The 16,220-nt window shown below is 41.1% G+C and overlaps 1 protein-coding gene across 8 annotated transcripts in view; it reads right to left on the reverse strand.

Annotated features, from left to right (window-relative positions):
* The window catches only part of RAPGEF1 (Rap guanine nucleotide exchange factor 1), a 152,217-nt gene that overhangs the window by 119,404 nt on the left and 16,593 nt on the right, over positions 1-16,220 (reverse strand). For 2 of the 8 annotated variants that reach the window (XM_029061994.2, XM_029061993.2), the window contains exon 1: positions 7,840-8,072. The exons of 1 other annotated variant lie outside the window; for it this stretch is intronic. In XM_029061994.2, the coding sequence (XP_028917827.1) occupies positions 7,840-7,903 (64 nt within the window). In that variant the 5' untranslated portion in view covers positions 7,904-8,072. Of the gene's footprint in view, positions 1-7,839; positions 8,076-16,220 lie in introns of those variants that run through there. 5 more of the 8 variants (XM_039911776.1, XM_029061997.2, XM_029061998.2 and 2 more) reach the window with 5 other exon arrangements.

A 16,220-nucleotide genomic window follows, 5' to 3' on the forward strand; every position in this document is an offset into this window, starting at 1 on the left:
GCACAGTACTAAGCACTGGGGTAGATAAAAGCTAATCAAGTTGGACGCAGTCCATGTCCCACAAGGGGCTCACAATCTTAATCCCCATTTTAGAGGTGAGGTAATTGAGGCATAGTGAAGTGAAGTGACTTGCCCAAGGTCACACTGCAGACAAGTGGTGGAGCCAGAATTAGAACCCAGGTCCTTTTGACTCCCAGGACCAGACTCTATCCACTAGGCCACACTACCCAGAAACCTGGGGTGGGTAAGGCTGGGAGATCCATTCAAAAACCTGTGGCAGCCACTGACCCCACAGACTTGGCACCTATGAATACAATCGAATGAATAACAATGATAAATGAGAGAAGCGGTGCGGTGATGCCATGTGGCCTAGTGGAAAGAGCACTCGATTAGGAGTCAGAGATCTGGGTTCTAATCTGCACTACGATCTGGGTTCTAATCTGCACTCCTCTGTCATCCTGCTTTGTGATCTTGGGCAAGTTACTTCACTCCTCCATGCTTCAGTTCTGTTAGCTGCAAAATAGGGGTTCAATACTTGTTCTCCACTCCTACTTAGACTGTGAGTCCCATGTGGGGGACCTGATGATCTTGTATCTACTATAGTGCTTGATACATAGTAAGCGCTTAACAAATAACACAATTATTATTATTATATTACTGCTATTAAAAAATAAACAGCAGATAAGGGGATAAGGGTGCTGAGGTGGTTGGGAGAAATGATATGATGGGAAAGGAGGGGAATTTATTGGGGAATGCCTCTTAGAAGGTGACATTTTAGAAAGGACTTGGCCTGGCAAAGCTGAAGGGGAAAGGCATTCCAGGCTGCTGTGGAGGACTACCGTAGCTCATTCATTCATATTTATTGAGCGCTTACAGTGTGCAAAGCACTGTACTAAGCACTTAGGAGAGTACAATACTATAATAGACACAATCCCTGTAGTTGAGGCACAACTACTGGAATCAGCCTGCAACTAAGACCTCATTTTTACAATGTTACCTACATTACAAGCCCTCCATTTATTGGTGAATGGGGGCCAAAAGGGGGAGGCTGTGATATTCCTAGGTAGATATTAAAATTTATTTTGGGTCACAAACCCAGACATTCTCTCTCTTGCCAGCTGCTCTGGACTCAGAAGGAGGCCAGGCTAAAAATACTCCTGGTCCCCACTCCAAATCCAAAAGTGTTGCTGGAAGGAGGGGCTCCTGAATCTCTCCTTAGACCCAAACTAGTCTCCAGGGAACATTCCCTGATCCCTACCGCTTGATCAGAATGGGACCCAGGTATCCTCCGTCTGTCCAATTCCCACCTATGTATTCTTTCCCAGTGCTTAGTAGAGTGCTCTGCACGCAGTAAGCAGTTAATCAATCGACCGTATTTATCGAATGCTTACTGTGTTCAGAGCACTGTGCTAAGAGCTTGGGAAAGTACAATATAACACATTTGGCAGACACGTTGCCTGCTCACAAGTTAATAAATATCATTACCACTACTACTGACTCTTCAACTCAATTATTTGACACATCTTAGGATCCAAAATAAAATTGGTCTTGATCCTAGAGTTTACACTGATGTAATTAAGTAAATACAAAATCGGGAGAAAAGAGTATATTTGCGGAAAAACTGGTAAAAACTGATTTAAATTGAAAATGAAGAGCCTGCATTTTAATTTCGTGACTTTTGAAATAATACATCCATTAAACAATCCACAAGTGGACGTTGGATATCAATTGGCCTGCTGCCATTGTTACTCCCTTAAACAATGGCTACACCCTCTATAGAGCTGAAAAGAAATCACGAACAGAGAATACATTTTATCCACATTCCCAGGGTAAAACATATCCTACGGTTAGTGGCCAGGAACAGATATTGTTTCAAATATAGAAGGATTATCTAACTATAATGTGAAGTTTCCTTCCCTTCCCTTCTCCCCACCCAAACTCACACCCCAAAATTCTCATGAGAAAAATTCCTTCACAGTTACCATCCTTATTTCCTACATGTGATTGTTCACTTAACTGGAATAAATCTATCATGGACTAAATACTTGTAAGTTAAAGAAGTTAACATTAAAGCATTTAAAGATTGAAGAGTAGGCATAGTTAAACTTTTATCCTTGCAGATCTTTTGTCTTAACATTAAAGCTTAATTGGAATCAAGTCCTGAATGAAGTATGCCTTGGGAAGCAGGTACCACACTACTAACTACTGTTACTGCTAGAACAGGAGCACCAAAAGGCTCCAAATGTCCAGAAACTGTCCTTGCCCAAGAGCTTGCTGATCTAAATTGGTAGCTCTTCATAGTAGCTCGATAAATCAGCAGAAAATATTTTGGTTCAGTATTTGTTGACTCAACTACCCTAACAACAAGCTTTTTAATAGTATTAACATTTAAATCCATGACCTGTCATGTGTGTGCAATGGAAAAGTTTGTTGAGTCAGTCGGTCAAGAGCAGGATGTTATTTCTAGTTAGTCACCCAGTGTTAATAGTTTAATAATGATCATGATAGTATTAATAATTTTTGTACTCATACTACCCTTTTATGTAAAAATAGCAAACTTTACAATCTCATTAATTTTTGTGGGGTGACCCAGTGGAGACAGCACGGGCCTGGGAGTCAGAAGGATCTGGATTCTAATCCCAGCTCTGCCATTTGTCTGCTCTGTGAGCTTGGGCAAGTCACTCTGTGCTTCAGTTCCCTCATCTGCAAAATGAAGATTAAGGTTGTGAACCCCATGTGGGACAGGGACTGTGTCCAACCTGCTTAGCTTATATCTACCCCAGTGCTTAGTACAGTGCCAGAGACAGAGTAAGTGCTTAATATCATTTAAAAAATAGGTGGAGGGCTGAAAACTGTGATTATGTGCTTCCCTGATATATTTTACATATCTTTTAACTCCAGGTTTCTAGACGATCACTTTATGAGATTTATGATTAGCAATAAGTTACATTAGTAATAATTATATTTGTTAAGTACTTTTTCAGCGTGGCTCAGTGGAAAGAGCACGGGCTTAGGAGTCACAGGTCATGGGTTCTAATCTCAGCTCTGCCACCTGTCAGCTGGGTGACTTTGGGCAAGTCACTTCACTTCTCGGTGCCTCAGTTACCTCCTCTGTAAAATGGGGATTAAGACTGTAAGCCTCTCATGGGACAATCTGATTACCCTGTATCTCCTCTAGCGCTTAGAACAGCGCTTGGCACATAGTAAGCACTTAGCAAATACCAACATTATTATTAGTATTATTTCTATGTGACAGGCAGAGGCTCACAGTCCTAATCCCCATTTAACGGATGAGGCAACTGAGGCAAAGGAAAGTGAAGTGATTTGCCCAAGGTCACACAGCTGGCAAGTGGCAGAACTGGGATTAAAACCCAGGTCCTCTGATTCCCCAGGCCGAGGCTTTTTCCACTAGGTCATGCTGCTTCGCTGACTAGCGTTTTCCTGACCAGAATCTCTGTGAAAAGAGGTCTATTGGGAACCAAGGAAGCCCTTTTAGCTTCTTGGCTTACATGCTTCTATTTCCAACAAGGTCTATCTCCAGTCTAGCTGACAGCTGGAGTCAGAATACGTTTCACAACACTTTTCATAAATGGAATCCTGCTCCATGCATCTGACAGTGCTTTTGTGATGGCTAAACCAGATTAGAAATGAATACAGAGAAGTTAGGTCCTTAAAATACAAAACTAAGCATGGAGTTTTGAGTTTACTTTCATAAGGTTATAAGATACTTGCTCAGATTTGTTTGACCAACAAAACCTCTGTGTTTTGAAAACACAGTAGAGTCAAATTCACTTGACAATAGTAAATGATTATATCATCATGGTATGAAAATGACCTCTCATTCTATTCCAACCATGAAAATTAACACAGCCCCAAAGCCCAGGGCTTAAAACACAGCTGACTTTGGTTGAAAGTAACCATTTTAATTGAAATTTGACCCATAGAGCCAATATTGTATTTATTTCTGCTGTGTGACCTTGGGCAAGTCACTTCACTTCTCCAGGCCTCAGTTACCTTATCTGTAAATTGGGGATTGCGAATGTGAGCCCCACGTGGGACAGGGACTGTATCCTGCACAATTTCCTTGTACCCACTCCAGCGCTTAGTACAGTGCCTGTTAGTAAGCGCTTAACAAACTAGTGCTTAGAACAGTGCTTGCAACATAGTAAGCATTTAATAAATACTGTAATTATTATTTAGGCTACTGACACGCCCTGCCCTCAGATACTTGCCCTCAGATACATCACTGTTACAAAATTGGGTGTAGACTCAACTGGTGAAAAGTATTTGCTGTCCCACATTTTAGCTGTGATTTAATGTGCCAATATCATCAAGAAATAGCAGCCACTCACAGCTTTTCATTAGAGGTCAGGCTATGGTAGTTTGTGGAGAAAGAGCTGCAAAATCACACTACAGAACCCACAGTGATCTTTTTCAGTCAACATCAGCCTTTTCAGATTCAAGGAGCTACAAGGAGAATGTGTTTCCAGGTGATGTTGTTACAGAAGGCAGCTCTTTTCATTGAATAAAACTCTATAGTATAGACAAGCCCCACAGCAAATTTCTGGTAATAAAGCCATTAAATGTTCAATTTGTTTCCCACAACAGAAGTACAAGAGGTATTAGCCTTGTGAGTCAACTTTCTTAGTAGCCAAATTCTCAACCCCACCCCAGCACATCAATTCCCCCAATTTAGCCCTTTTCTAAGAAGGCATTGCTATAAAATGCTCTTGCTTTGAAAGGTGTTAATTTCATTCATTCACACCCACTCTGTGTATAAACATGCAAACTGTTAACATTTCCAGCTACCAAGCACTGGAGGCCCCTTGCTTACTGGGATTTTTGACCAAGATATGCCCTCATCTTGTAATTATTGCTGCAATTAAAAAAAAATTCCAGACACATTTCTGCCCACAGTTTGTTCTCAAGAGCCAAGTCTTGTAAAATACCCATTGAACTGCGCCAGTAATTATGGAAATCTACTATACCTCATTTTACACAAGAGATGGCAATGAATTCCAAACTATACTTCCTAAGCCTCATACTACCAAAAAAAGTATAGTATTGTACTGATCTCTACCCAAGTCTCCTAGCACCCCTTTATTGCTCTCCCAGGATGCAGAGGAAGAAATGACCTCAAAGAGTAAGATGACTAAAAACATAGAGAAGCAGTGTGGCCTAAGGGCTAGAGCTCAGCCCTGGGAGTCAGAAAGGACCTGTGTTCTAATACCAGCTCTGCTATTTGTCTGCTATGTTATCTTGGTCAAGTTGCGTAACTTCTCCATGTTTCAGTTACCTCATCTATAAAACAGGGATTGAGACTGTGAATCCCAAGTGGGACACGGACTGTGTCCAACCTGATTAGCTTATATCTACCCAAGAGCTTAGTACAGTGCCTGGCACATAGTAAGAGCTGAACAAATGCCATTTGAAACAAACAAAAAACATATGGAGGCATTGGCAATTCAAAAGAGCTAAGAACCCACAAGAAGAAAAGAGTCTCTATTACCGAAAAAGGTGAGTTTATTTTCCCTCAGGTTTTAAATTCTCAATTCTGCCTACCCCAAGCTCCATTGAGGAAAACCTGTTTTGATTCAACGGTGACAGGTTTTCCAGCACCCATGACCTGGCTAATGAAATGAAATGTCACCCAAGCTCAAAGGTTAGGGCCATCAATGAAGAACATTTCTTCCAACTGATTGAATTTATTTTACAATGGAAGGAATCAGCGAAGTTAGTGAAAGAGCAAACAGCATGGGCTTCTCCGTAGCTGAAATGGTCACTGCTCAATTAGCTTACAGTAGTTCCAGTGGTGATGAAGAGACTGCCCCTTTCAGGTAGAGACAGAGAGAGAGAGAGAGGAACCTAACTAAAGCCTGTCCTCTTTTCTGATGAAATCGATATTCTCAGCCAGCTGGAGTCATTGATAAAACAATGTTTTGAGAAAAGCAATTTCTATACTACGTTAAAAATTGTGTTCTGAAACTGTCATTACTAACAGGGCTAGAACTCATTTTAACTGGCTGCTAAATTTCTGCTTTAATAATTATAGTATTTGTTAAGCACTTACTCTGTACCAGATAGACTACTAAGCACTGGGAGGTTGGCAGGGGGTACAAGCAAATTGGGTAGGACACAGTCCTTGTCCCACATGGAGCTAACAGTCTTAATCCCCATTTATAGGTAAGGGAACTGAGGCACAGAGAAGTAAAATGACTTGTCCACAGTCATACAGCAGACAAGTGGCAGAGCTGGGATTAGAACCCAGGTCTTTCTGACTCCCAGGGTCAGGCTCTATCCACTAGGCTACGCTGCTTCTCATCACTTCCCATTTCCAAAACACAAGTTAACAGAAATGAATAAAATCATTAAGTCCCACTTGAGGGTTAGTCCATCTGTTCTATTTGGGAAGCTGGACTCAGTGATAAAGCCAAATCTCTTCAGATCTGAAAATAACCACATTTTGAATGGCAAGCTACTAATAGCTTCCTGTTGACCCAATCTGTGAAAGAGGTGCAAGTCATGGACAAATTGACTTCAGGTGTGGATTTGGGTATTCCCTTTCCAAACAATTCCCTTTGGAATACTCACTGCTCTTTATGATGGTTAAGTACAGTCTCCTTGTTTTAACTGCTACAATCAATAAAGTATAAGCAAGGATAAGCAAAGTTCTTGTATCTAAAATCATTTAAAAATACAATTTCCTCTGAACCAAACTCTTAAACTGTTTCCTTTCCTGATCTAATGAATGATTTTAAAAGGATAGAAAACGTGGAGATGTTCACAAATATATCCACTGAACTTCTGAAATAAAAACTCCCCAAACACCCTCTAATTTCTGTGATGTTTGCTCAATCCTACTTCTCCCCAGAGTGATCATGGATGATCTGGCATTAAATGCAGCTAAAAAAAACAGTATCACACAATCACTCTCTTCACTAGTGCATCCTACAACTGAGATTTCCAACCAACTGTGGGCAGGGAATGTGTCTATTAACTCTGTTATATTGTTATTTTGTATTCTCCCAAGCACTTAGTACAATGTTCGGCACACAGTAAGTGCTCAATAAATATGACTGATGGACTGATTCATAATGGCCATTCATCCCCTCAATCAAGAAGTGATCTTCAATAGCAACAGCTACAAAGTCTGGTGGAAAACACACAGGATTGAGGTCTGACACTACATTTCTGGATCTTCTGCTGATCTGCTAGGTGACCTGGGACAAAATATCCAATCACTTTCATTTCCTCTTTGGTAAAATGAAGACAATAATAAGAGTATGAGGCCACGCACTTAGTGAGGGGCTCAACAGATAATATTTGATGCTGCCTCTCCCTCCCTCCCCCAGACAGATGTTTACAAATAAATGATAGCTTTCATTATGCACTTTGAACTGCTTGGAGGACACTTAAGAGTTCCAAGGAATGAATATGTCCAATAATAATACTAACAGCAATAATAAGTAGTAAAAGTTGTAATAGTTCAACAGTTCTCAAATCACAAAGAGGTTCAGGTTCTGGTGGTTTTGAAAAGAAACAAGACTGAAAACTATCAGTGAACACGCACAAAACACCTTACATTTCAAACCATACCAACAAAACAGTACATTTAAAGGTAAATTGTTTGGGCTTTTTTCCCCCTTTGGGAGATATCTGCTAATTTTCCAAAAAAGAAATGGAAAAGTTTCAATCTTATAGAAAATCAGTAGAAAAATTTCCTGGCTAGGAGGCTTCCCCCCTGTTCCTTTTCCATTTCAGTGTATTTTAGATCAAAGCACTCGATCAAAGCGGATGATTCTTCACTCAGCAAAGTGATGCTACGCGTGAGTTTCTTACCTTGCTTCCAGAGGTACAAATTGTTTTGTTTCAAAGGTTTTTGTTTTTCATTAGCATTCCCCATTCTATAACAAGCAGGCAACAACTCCTTGCAGTGTCCAAATGACTCTGTTCCGCCTTCAGGGAATAGATCCAGCTTCTAGCTAGAAGTTGTTCATCTTTTAGTTTGCATCCTGAGTCAGCTCCCTCCCTCGACCTTAGTAACACCTTTTTAGTCTTCCATTCCCTGAGTGCAGGAGAAACCTTGGGAATTATACTTGATGCTTTTACATTCTCCTCTTCAGTCCCAAAGAGAAAAGTAGATGCAAGTTTGTTGCTCTGTGTGTGTGTGTGTGTGTGTGTGTGTGCGTGCGCACGCCTGTCCCTGGCTTTACCAATCAGTCTATATAAAGAAAATTTTTGCTGGAAGTTCCTTTGGGTTTGTATTACTCATCCGCTCGGCAGAGGCCACAGTGAGTAAAGGGTTTTACAAAGCTCACTTCCAATACTGCTTTTCCTCTGAAGGAAAAGCCAAGCAGGTGACCAAAATAGTGGAAGATAATAAGCAGAATCGTTCTTGGGAACAACTAAAAAGAAACTAGATTTTACAATTACACACCTAAAAATGCAGTTCTGGAGACTGAATCCTGCTCTTGGGCATCACTCACCAAGACAGGTAAGCAGCAAATTATCTTTTTTATCAGCACAAGTTGACTGAATTAGTGCTGTGAAGGAATCATTAAAACCTGTATCTACGCCCCTCTTTGCATAACCACCCATTTCAGCTTTCTAACAATGATGAAAAAAATACCAAGGACAAACATAACTAATTAGACTAAAGTCTGTTTGGGACCAGTTTCAATACCAAAATTGTTTTAAAATTTTAAGAACAGGTTTTCGGCTTGAAGGAAGGGAGCATTGTCCCAATACGAGAAGAGACAAAAATAAAATAAAAATCTTGATCATTTGGGATTGAGTTAATCTCTAATGTTGGACGAATCATGAGGTTGGGCAATACATGACAAGTCATGCAGAAGCATCCAATATATTTTAAAGGTGCTTTGCACTTTATATTACCCTGCATCCATGGATCTCAAAGCATTTTACAAAATCTTATTTTCATTTTCTAAACTGGACCAGAGGAAGTTAAGAACATTAGTTAAAATCACAAAGCAGGAAAGAGTTGGGAAAAGCACACCTCTACTGGGATGTCTAGTTCCTTGTTCTAGTTATGTAACATCATTAATAATAATAATAATAATGTTGGTATTTGTTAAGCGCTTACTATGTGCCGAGCACTGTTCTAAGCGCTGGGGTAGACATAGGGGAATCAGGTTGTCCCACGTGGGGCTCACAGTCTTAATCCCCATTTTACAGATGAGGGAACTGAGGCACAGAGAAGTTAAGTGACTTGCCCACAGTCACACAGCCGACTGTGTGACATCATTCTCAAACAGTTTATGGAAACAGCAAACATTAAAAAGTAAATAACGTGAAAAATCTTTCAGGAAACTACTGAAAAAAAATTTTCACCAGATAAACTTCCAATAAACCCAGCAATTTGACTTAGTGCCTTGCAGGAACCTCTAGTATCGAGGTATCAAAGAACCATTAGATTTCCTTCATGCTTGTAAAATTCCAAATGGATCTAAATTAACCTTTACTTCACAGAAATTTTGTTAGGGTGGAGTTTTCAAATTGTCAGATATCTGGTCCAATTTGTTTCAAACAACACCAACTTAGTTTGTAGGAAAATTTTAAAGAATGTTCTTGAATTTCTTACACTCCCACTCAGGGCCATAAATCTTCTTTACTAGATGTCTGGCTTGGACTTGAGCAATCTAAGTGTAATTAATTCAACTGAAAACTGTGTGATCACATTACTCAGCTTTATAGAAAAATCATGATTTTTTTCAAAAGCAACAATTTTTGTAGAGTAAGATCTATTTGAGGGACTTTTGAAAAACTGACAATAAAGAACTGGAAAAATTGTGGGAATTGAATTGTGGAGAGGCCCTCTGCATGAGTAATAGATGTATTCATGGTCCAAAATAAGTATATGACCCACTCTATTCTTCTCATTTCACCGAGGAGGGTGGATATTAGTTATTTACAAAGGGTAAGATGAATAGAAAATTGACTTATGCTTCTCACATAATCAGAAACAGGAAACACATCACATAGGCGACGTTACATAAGAAAGTTGCTTTCCAATCCCTTGCTTCCATTAAGCAGGTTAAAGACATGATGGTTCATAAAAGCTGCTTTCCTGGGCTCTGCTTAGTAGTTGGAGTATTGCCAAATTAGTTACCACCCCTGATAAACAGACACACTGCCCAACCTGAAATAAAGGTTAGAGACCAAATGCTTAAATTTTAAAGTACTTGCAGACATTTAGCACACCTTGTTGTTAAACCTTCGAAAGCTGGAAATAGAGCGTAATCTTTAATGGAATAAGTCATTCATAGCCCAGCAATTTGGGTCAGAAGATTAATACAAAAATATCACCACATAGTCCCAAGTAATCTAGTTGTAAAAGCGTGAGTAAACCTTTGGGTCATCTGTGGTCTCGTGCATGAAATTTGGCTGCCAGAGGAAAATCTGATGGAGATCATTTCCCCTCTAGAGAAAAACTCCAACAATACTAGGAAGCGCTCAACCACTGTGGGAATGTTCAAAGTAAGGGTGATGGCTGGGGATATAAAACAAACAAACGCAAATCTCGCAAATTCAAATATTGGGCTGTAACAAAGAACTCAAGGAGCAACACCAGAAACAATTCACTCAGGGCATCATGCCAGATTTAAAAATACTGTCCCAGGCTGCACAAATGTCCAGGAACTTCCCTTTGAGCCTCAAAATGATGTGACCTCTCTCCTTATAAATCTCATGGGAATGATCTAAGGAAAGTGCAAGGGTAGGTAGGGTGAATCATTTTTAGCTGACTTAATAGGTTGAAAGAGACCTGGAAATCCTGGTATCCATCTGCAGAATACAGGACCCTTGGGGCACTGTTGGCAAAACTTTCACATCTGCTGTCTAATTCCAGGTGTCCCTGTATAATTAATGGAAATTTTTGGGAAAATGAAGGAAAGTCAAATATGCCACTGATCCTAGTCAAGTAGTGTTTCTTCTAGTTATAAAACTGACTCACCAAGAAGCCAAAATACAGAGCTATTCCATATCCCTGACTTCATAAATACCAAAAATCTCATTTTTGCTATTATGTAACTAACATCTTTTATGGTGGCAAATATTTGCAAATTCCAGAGCATCGTTTTTTTCACCTCATGCTCACTACATGACATACGCATAGGAATTTTTTCCATGTTTTTAAATATCTTCCATTGGGCAACTCTGATTTATTAAAGGAAGACTAATGTGAGTAGAGGAAGTTCATTGCAAAAGCAACACTCCTGATCTCTGAAGAATGTGTTTGTTTGTCTGAAAATCAGGAATGTGCCACTAACTAAATCCATCCTAGAAGAACATCAGGATTCAGAGAATGTTCCCATCTGGATGTGATTGAGAAGTACGTTAAAAGAAAAAGAGCTAAAATACCAATTCTCCCTTCATTCTTAATTTCATTGTATTTGGCATGTTAGGGAGTCATTCTGAAAACGGTGAATAATCTTCAAGCTAACACTTCTTGGAAAAAGTATTGAAGTAGTAGGAGTGGCATTTATTGAGTTCCTACTGCATGTGGACAATGCTGTTTCCAGTTGGAAGCTATATGCTGCAGATAGACAAGCAGGGTGCATGGTGATTGGGAATTGAGCAGTTTCTGGAGAAGCAGAAGCTCCTTAAGGATCAGGAAGTAAGGATGCAAAAAAGAAAATAGCACTAGTTGCAATAATAATAATAAAAATAATAACGATAATAATTGTGGTATATTCATTCATTCAATTGTATTTATTGAGTGCTTATTGTGTGCAAATCACTGTACTAAGTGCTTGGGAGAGTACACTATAACAACAGATACATTCCTGCCCACAGTGAGGTCTCGAGACATGGTATGTGTTAAGAGCTTACTTTGTGCCAAGCACTGTATTAGGCACTGGAGTAGATACAAGGTAATTGGGTTGGAGACAGTCCCTGTCCCACTTGGGGCTCAAAATTTTCATCCCCATTTTACAGGGGAATTTGGTGCATTTGAAGATTCTTCGGGAAACCATCCTCTGATATACACTGAGTCTGCTTAATTGAGGAATTAGGAAGAAGGTAGGAGGAGGCAATGCTATTTCTCCTGAACAAAAATGAAAATGGACCTGTCCTGGGTCCCCTTCATTTCTCACTTTACAATCACTACCTTGGGGAGCTTCTCCATTTCCAAAGCTTCAACAACCTGCAAGGTCATGGGATCTAATCCAGCTCTTCCAGTTGTTTGCTGTGTGACCCTGGGCAAGTCACTTCTCTTCTCTGGGCCTCAGTTACCTCATCTGTAAATGGGGATTGAGACAGTGAGCCCCACATGGGTCAGGGATTGTATCCAACTTGATTTGCCTGTACCATCCCAGCACTTAGTACAGTGCCTAGCACATAGTAAGCACTTAAATACTATCATCATTAACCACCTCTATGACTCCCAAATCTGCCTCACTAGCCCTCTCACCTCCTCTACAATCTCATATCATCACCTGCTTTTATGGCATCTCTACGAGCAAGTCTAGCCTTATGCTCAATGTATCTCAAAACAGAACCCCTCATCTTCCTTCCCAAACTTTCTCATTCATTCGTTCCATTGTTTTATTAAGCACTTACTGTGTGCAGAGCACTGTATGAAGCACTTGGGAAAATATAATACAACAATAAACTGACATTCCCTGCCCACACTGAGCTCAGAGTCCTGGGGGGGGGGGGGGACACAAACAGTACAAATAAATAAAATTGCAGCTATATATGTAAGTGCTGTGGGGCTAGGAGCAGGGGGACGAGCAAGTCAGGATGTAGCAGAAGGGAATGTGAGATGAGGAAAAGTGGGGCTTAGTCTGGGAAGGTCTTTTGGAGGAGATATGCCTTCAATAAGACTTGGAAGATGGGGAGAGTAATTGCCTCTCTCCACCTAGCCTTCCTATCACAGTTGACACCACCACCATCCTCCCCATCTCGGAAGCTGGCAATCGTGGCATTTTCCTTGACTCCTCTCTTTCAGCAGTGGTATTTACTGAGTGCTGACTGTGTGCAGAGCACTGAACTGAGTGATTGGGAGAGAACCCATACAACAGAGTTGGTAGGCACATTCCCTGCCCACAGCGGGGTTTCACTCCCCCTGGTATGTAATCAAATTCTGCCTGTTTTTTCTCCACAACATTTCCAAGATCTGCCCCTCCTCTCAATCCAAGTGGCCACCATTTTGGCCCAGGCCCTTGTCATACCCAGATTGATTTCTGCATCACCCTCCTCACTGGTGGTAGTAGTAGCAGCACATATGGAGCACACACTTTGTGCAGCATGCTACTCTAGGTGCTTGGGAATTGCAGAATAACAAAGTGGCGTGTTCCCTAATCAATCAATCAATCAATCAATCACATCTATTAAGCTCTTACTATGTGCAGAGCACTGTTCTAAACACTTGGGAGAGTATAGTCCAACAGAATTAGCAGACAACTTCCCAGCCCATAATGAGCTTACAGTCTAGAGGGGGAGCCAGGCATTTATATGAATAAGTAATTTATAATAATTTAAAGATATGTACATAAGGCCTGAGGATGGGGGGAATATTAAATATTGATTGGACAAAGGCTCTCACCATCTAACCGCATTTGAACAGGGGGAGACAACTATAAAAAATATTTACAACTGGAGTAACAGTCTCCCCTCCCTCCACTCTCCAATCCACACTTAACTCTGATGTCTAATGTAATGTTGCTAAAACATCATTCTGCACATCTTGCTGCCCGTTCAAAAATCAATCAATGGTATTTATTGAGGGCTTACGGTATGTAGAACACTGCATTAAGAGTTGGGAGAGTACAATACAACAAAGTTGGTGGACACGTTCCCTTCCCACATGAACTTACAGTGTAGAGAGGAAATCACCCATTTCTCTCCACGCCAAGCAGAAATCCCTGACCATAGGCCATAAGTGACTTGACCTCCTTCCTCCTACTTATCAACTCTCTTCTCCTACTAGAGGCCATCTTGCATTGTTTCTCTCAAGCTAACCTACTCACTGTGCTTCACTCTTGTCTGTGCTTCACTCTTGTCTCTCCCACACTCTTGTCTCTCCCACTACCAACCTGTGACCTCTTGCTCAAACACTTCTCCCTGACTGTCACTCCCTCCCCATTCAGATCCGACAGACCACAGCTCTCCCCATCTTCAAAGCCCACCTGAAATCACATCTCCTCCAGGGAATCTTTCCCGATCTCTAATCTCTCTGGGGTCCATCTCTCTAAAAGCCACGTTAGCACTTCACTGCCACCAATACATTCACTCAACCGTAGCTTCCCATAGACCTGAATACTTAAGCCTCTTTCCTTCTTCGCTAAATTATTTTAGTGTCTGCCTGTCCCATTAATTTGTAAGCTCCTTGCTGGGCGGGATCATGTTTACTAAGCACTTTACTCTCCCAAGTGCTTAGTACAGTGCTCTGCATATCAGGCCCTCAATACTATTAATTGAGAAGCAAATAGACTGCATGTACAAATAAAAATACCTTTTCAACTTCCAGCCAAGGACTCATACACTAACTACATAAAACAATTCTCATGCATAATGCTAAAAAGCCAGTTCCTTTTTAAATTACTTCATCTCATTTTGCAAAAGTGATTCAAGATCCAGAATTCTGGTGGAGAGAAAGTGCTCTTCGTTCCCCATGAAGTCACTATTATGTTCTTTTCCTCATGCTGAACCATAAAACATATCTAGTTAGATTTCTGGCTATTTTGACTTTAATGATAATAATAATTGTGATATTTAAGCTCTGACTATATGTCAAACACTGTTCTAAGTGCTGAGGATAAGTTCAGTCCATGTCGCCCCACTCTTCAAGAACCTCCAGTGGCTACCATCCACCTCCGCATTCAACAGAAACTCTATCTTCGGCTTTGAAGCACTCAATCAGCTCACCCCCTCCTATGTCACCTCAATGATTTCCTACTAGAACCCAGACCGCATACCCGGCTCATCTAGCGCCAACTTACTCACTGTGCCCCAATCTCATCTATCTTGCCGCTAACCCCTTGCCCACATCCTCCCTCTAGCCTGGAACTCCCCCCCCTCCCTTTTTGCCAGACCACCACTCTCCTCACCTTCAAAGCATTATTAAGGGCACATCTCCTCCAAGAGGACTTTTTTTTTAATGGTACTGGTTTAGCTCTTATTATGTACCAGGCACTGTATTGAGCCTTCCCCAATTGAGTCTTCTTTGCCCCAGTTCCCTCTCCCTTCTCTATCATCTATCTCATCTCCTTAGCCCACGTCCTGCCTCTGGCCTGGACTGTCCTTCCTCTTAAATCCGATAGGCAAATACTCCTCCCTCCTTTGGAGCCTTACTGAAGGCCCATCTCCTCCAAGAGGCCTTCCCAGACTAAACCCCACTTTTCCTCATCCCCCACTCCCTTCTTCATCACCCTAACTTGCTCCCTTTGCTTGCCCCCCAAAGCCGCCCAGCACTTATGTACATATCTGTATTTTTATTTATTTGTATTGATATCTGTCTCCCCAACTCCAGACTGTAAGCCGTTGTGGACAGAGAATGTCACTATTTATTGCTGTATTGTACTCTCTCAAGCTTAATACAGTGCTCTGCTCACAGTGAGCACTCAATAAATACGATTGAATGAATGAATGGGTCTCCCATGAGGTCTTCCACCAGCTCTCTTTGGGGTTTCTTCATGAATATCAAACAATCAGTCAATCAGTGGTAGTCCCCCTCTAGACTGTAAGCTCACTGTGGGCAGGGAATGTGTTATATTGTATTTTCCCAAGTGCTTAGTACTGTGTTCTGCCCAGTAAGTGCTCAATAAATACGAATGACTTAATGATATTTATTGAGCACTCACTGTATGCAGAGTATTGTACTAAGCTCCTGGGAGACTACAATGTAACAGAGTTGGTAGACATGTTCCTTGCTCCATCACTGGTCTGCTGTGTGACCTTGGGCAGGTCACTTGAATTCCCTTGCCTCTGTTTCCTCATCTGTAAAATGGGCGTCAGCTCCTAGTCCCTACTTGGGGGTGGGGTGCCAGTGTGGGACAAGGACTATGTCCAGCATGACTGTCCTATGTCCACCCCAGCAATTAAAATAGTGCTTGGCACATAATAGTAGTAGTAATAATAACAACAGTGGTACTTGTTAAGCACTTACTATGCGCCAAGCACTGTTTTAAGCACTAGGCTAGGTACAAGTTACTCAGGTTGGACACAGTCACTCTCCCATGTGAGACTCACATTCTCAA

Source organism: Ornithorhynchus anatinus, chromosome 4, assembly GCF_004115215.2.
Source record: "Ornithorhynchus anatinus isolate Pmale09 chromosome 4, mOrnAna1.pri.v4, whole genome shotgun sequence".
Lineage (NCBI taxonomy): Eukaryota > Metazoa > Chordata > Mammalia > Monotremata > Ornithorhynchidae > Ornithorhynchus > Ornithorhynchus anatinus.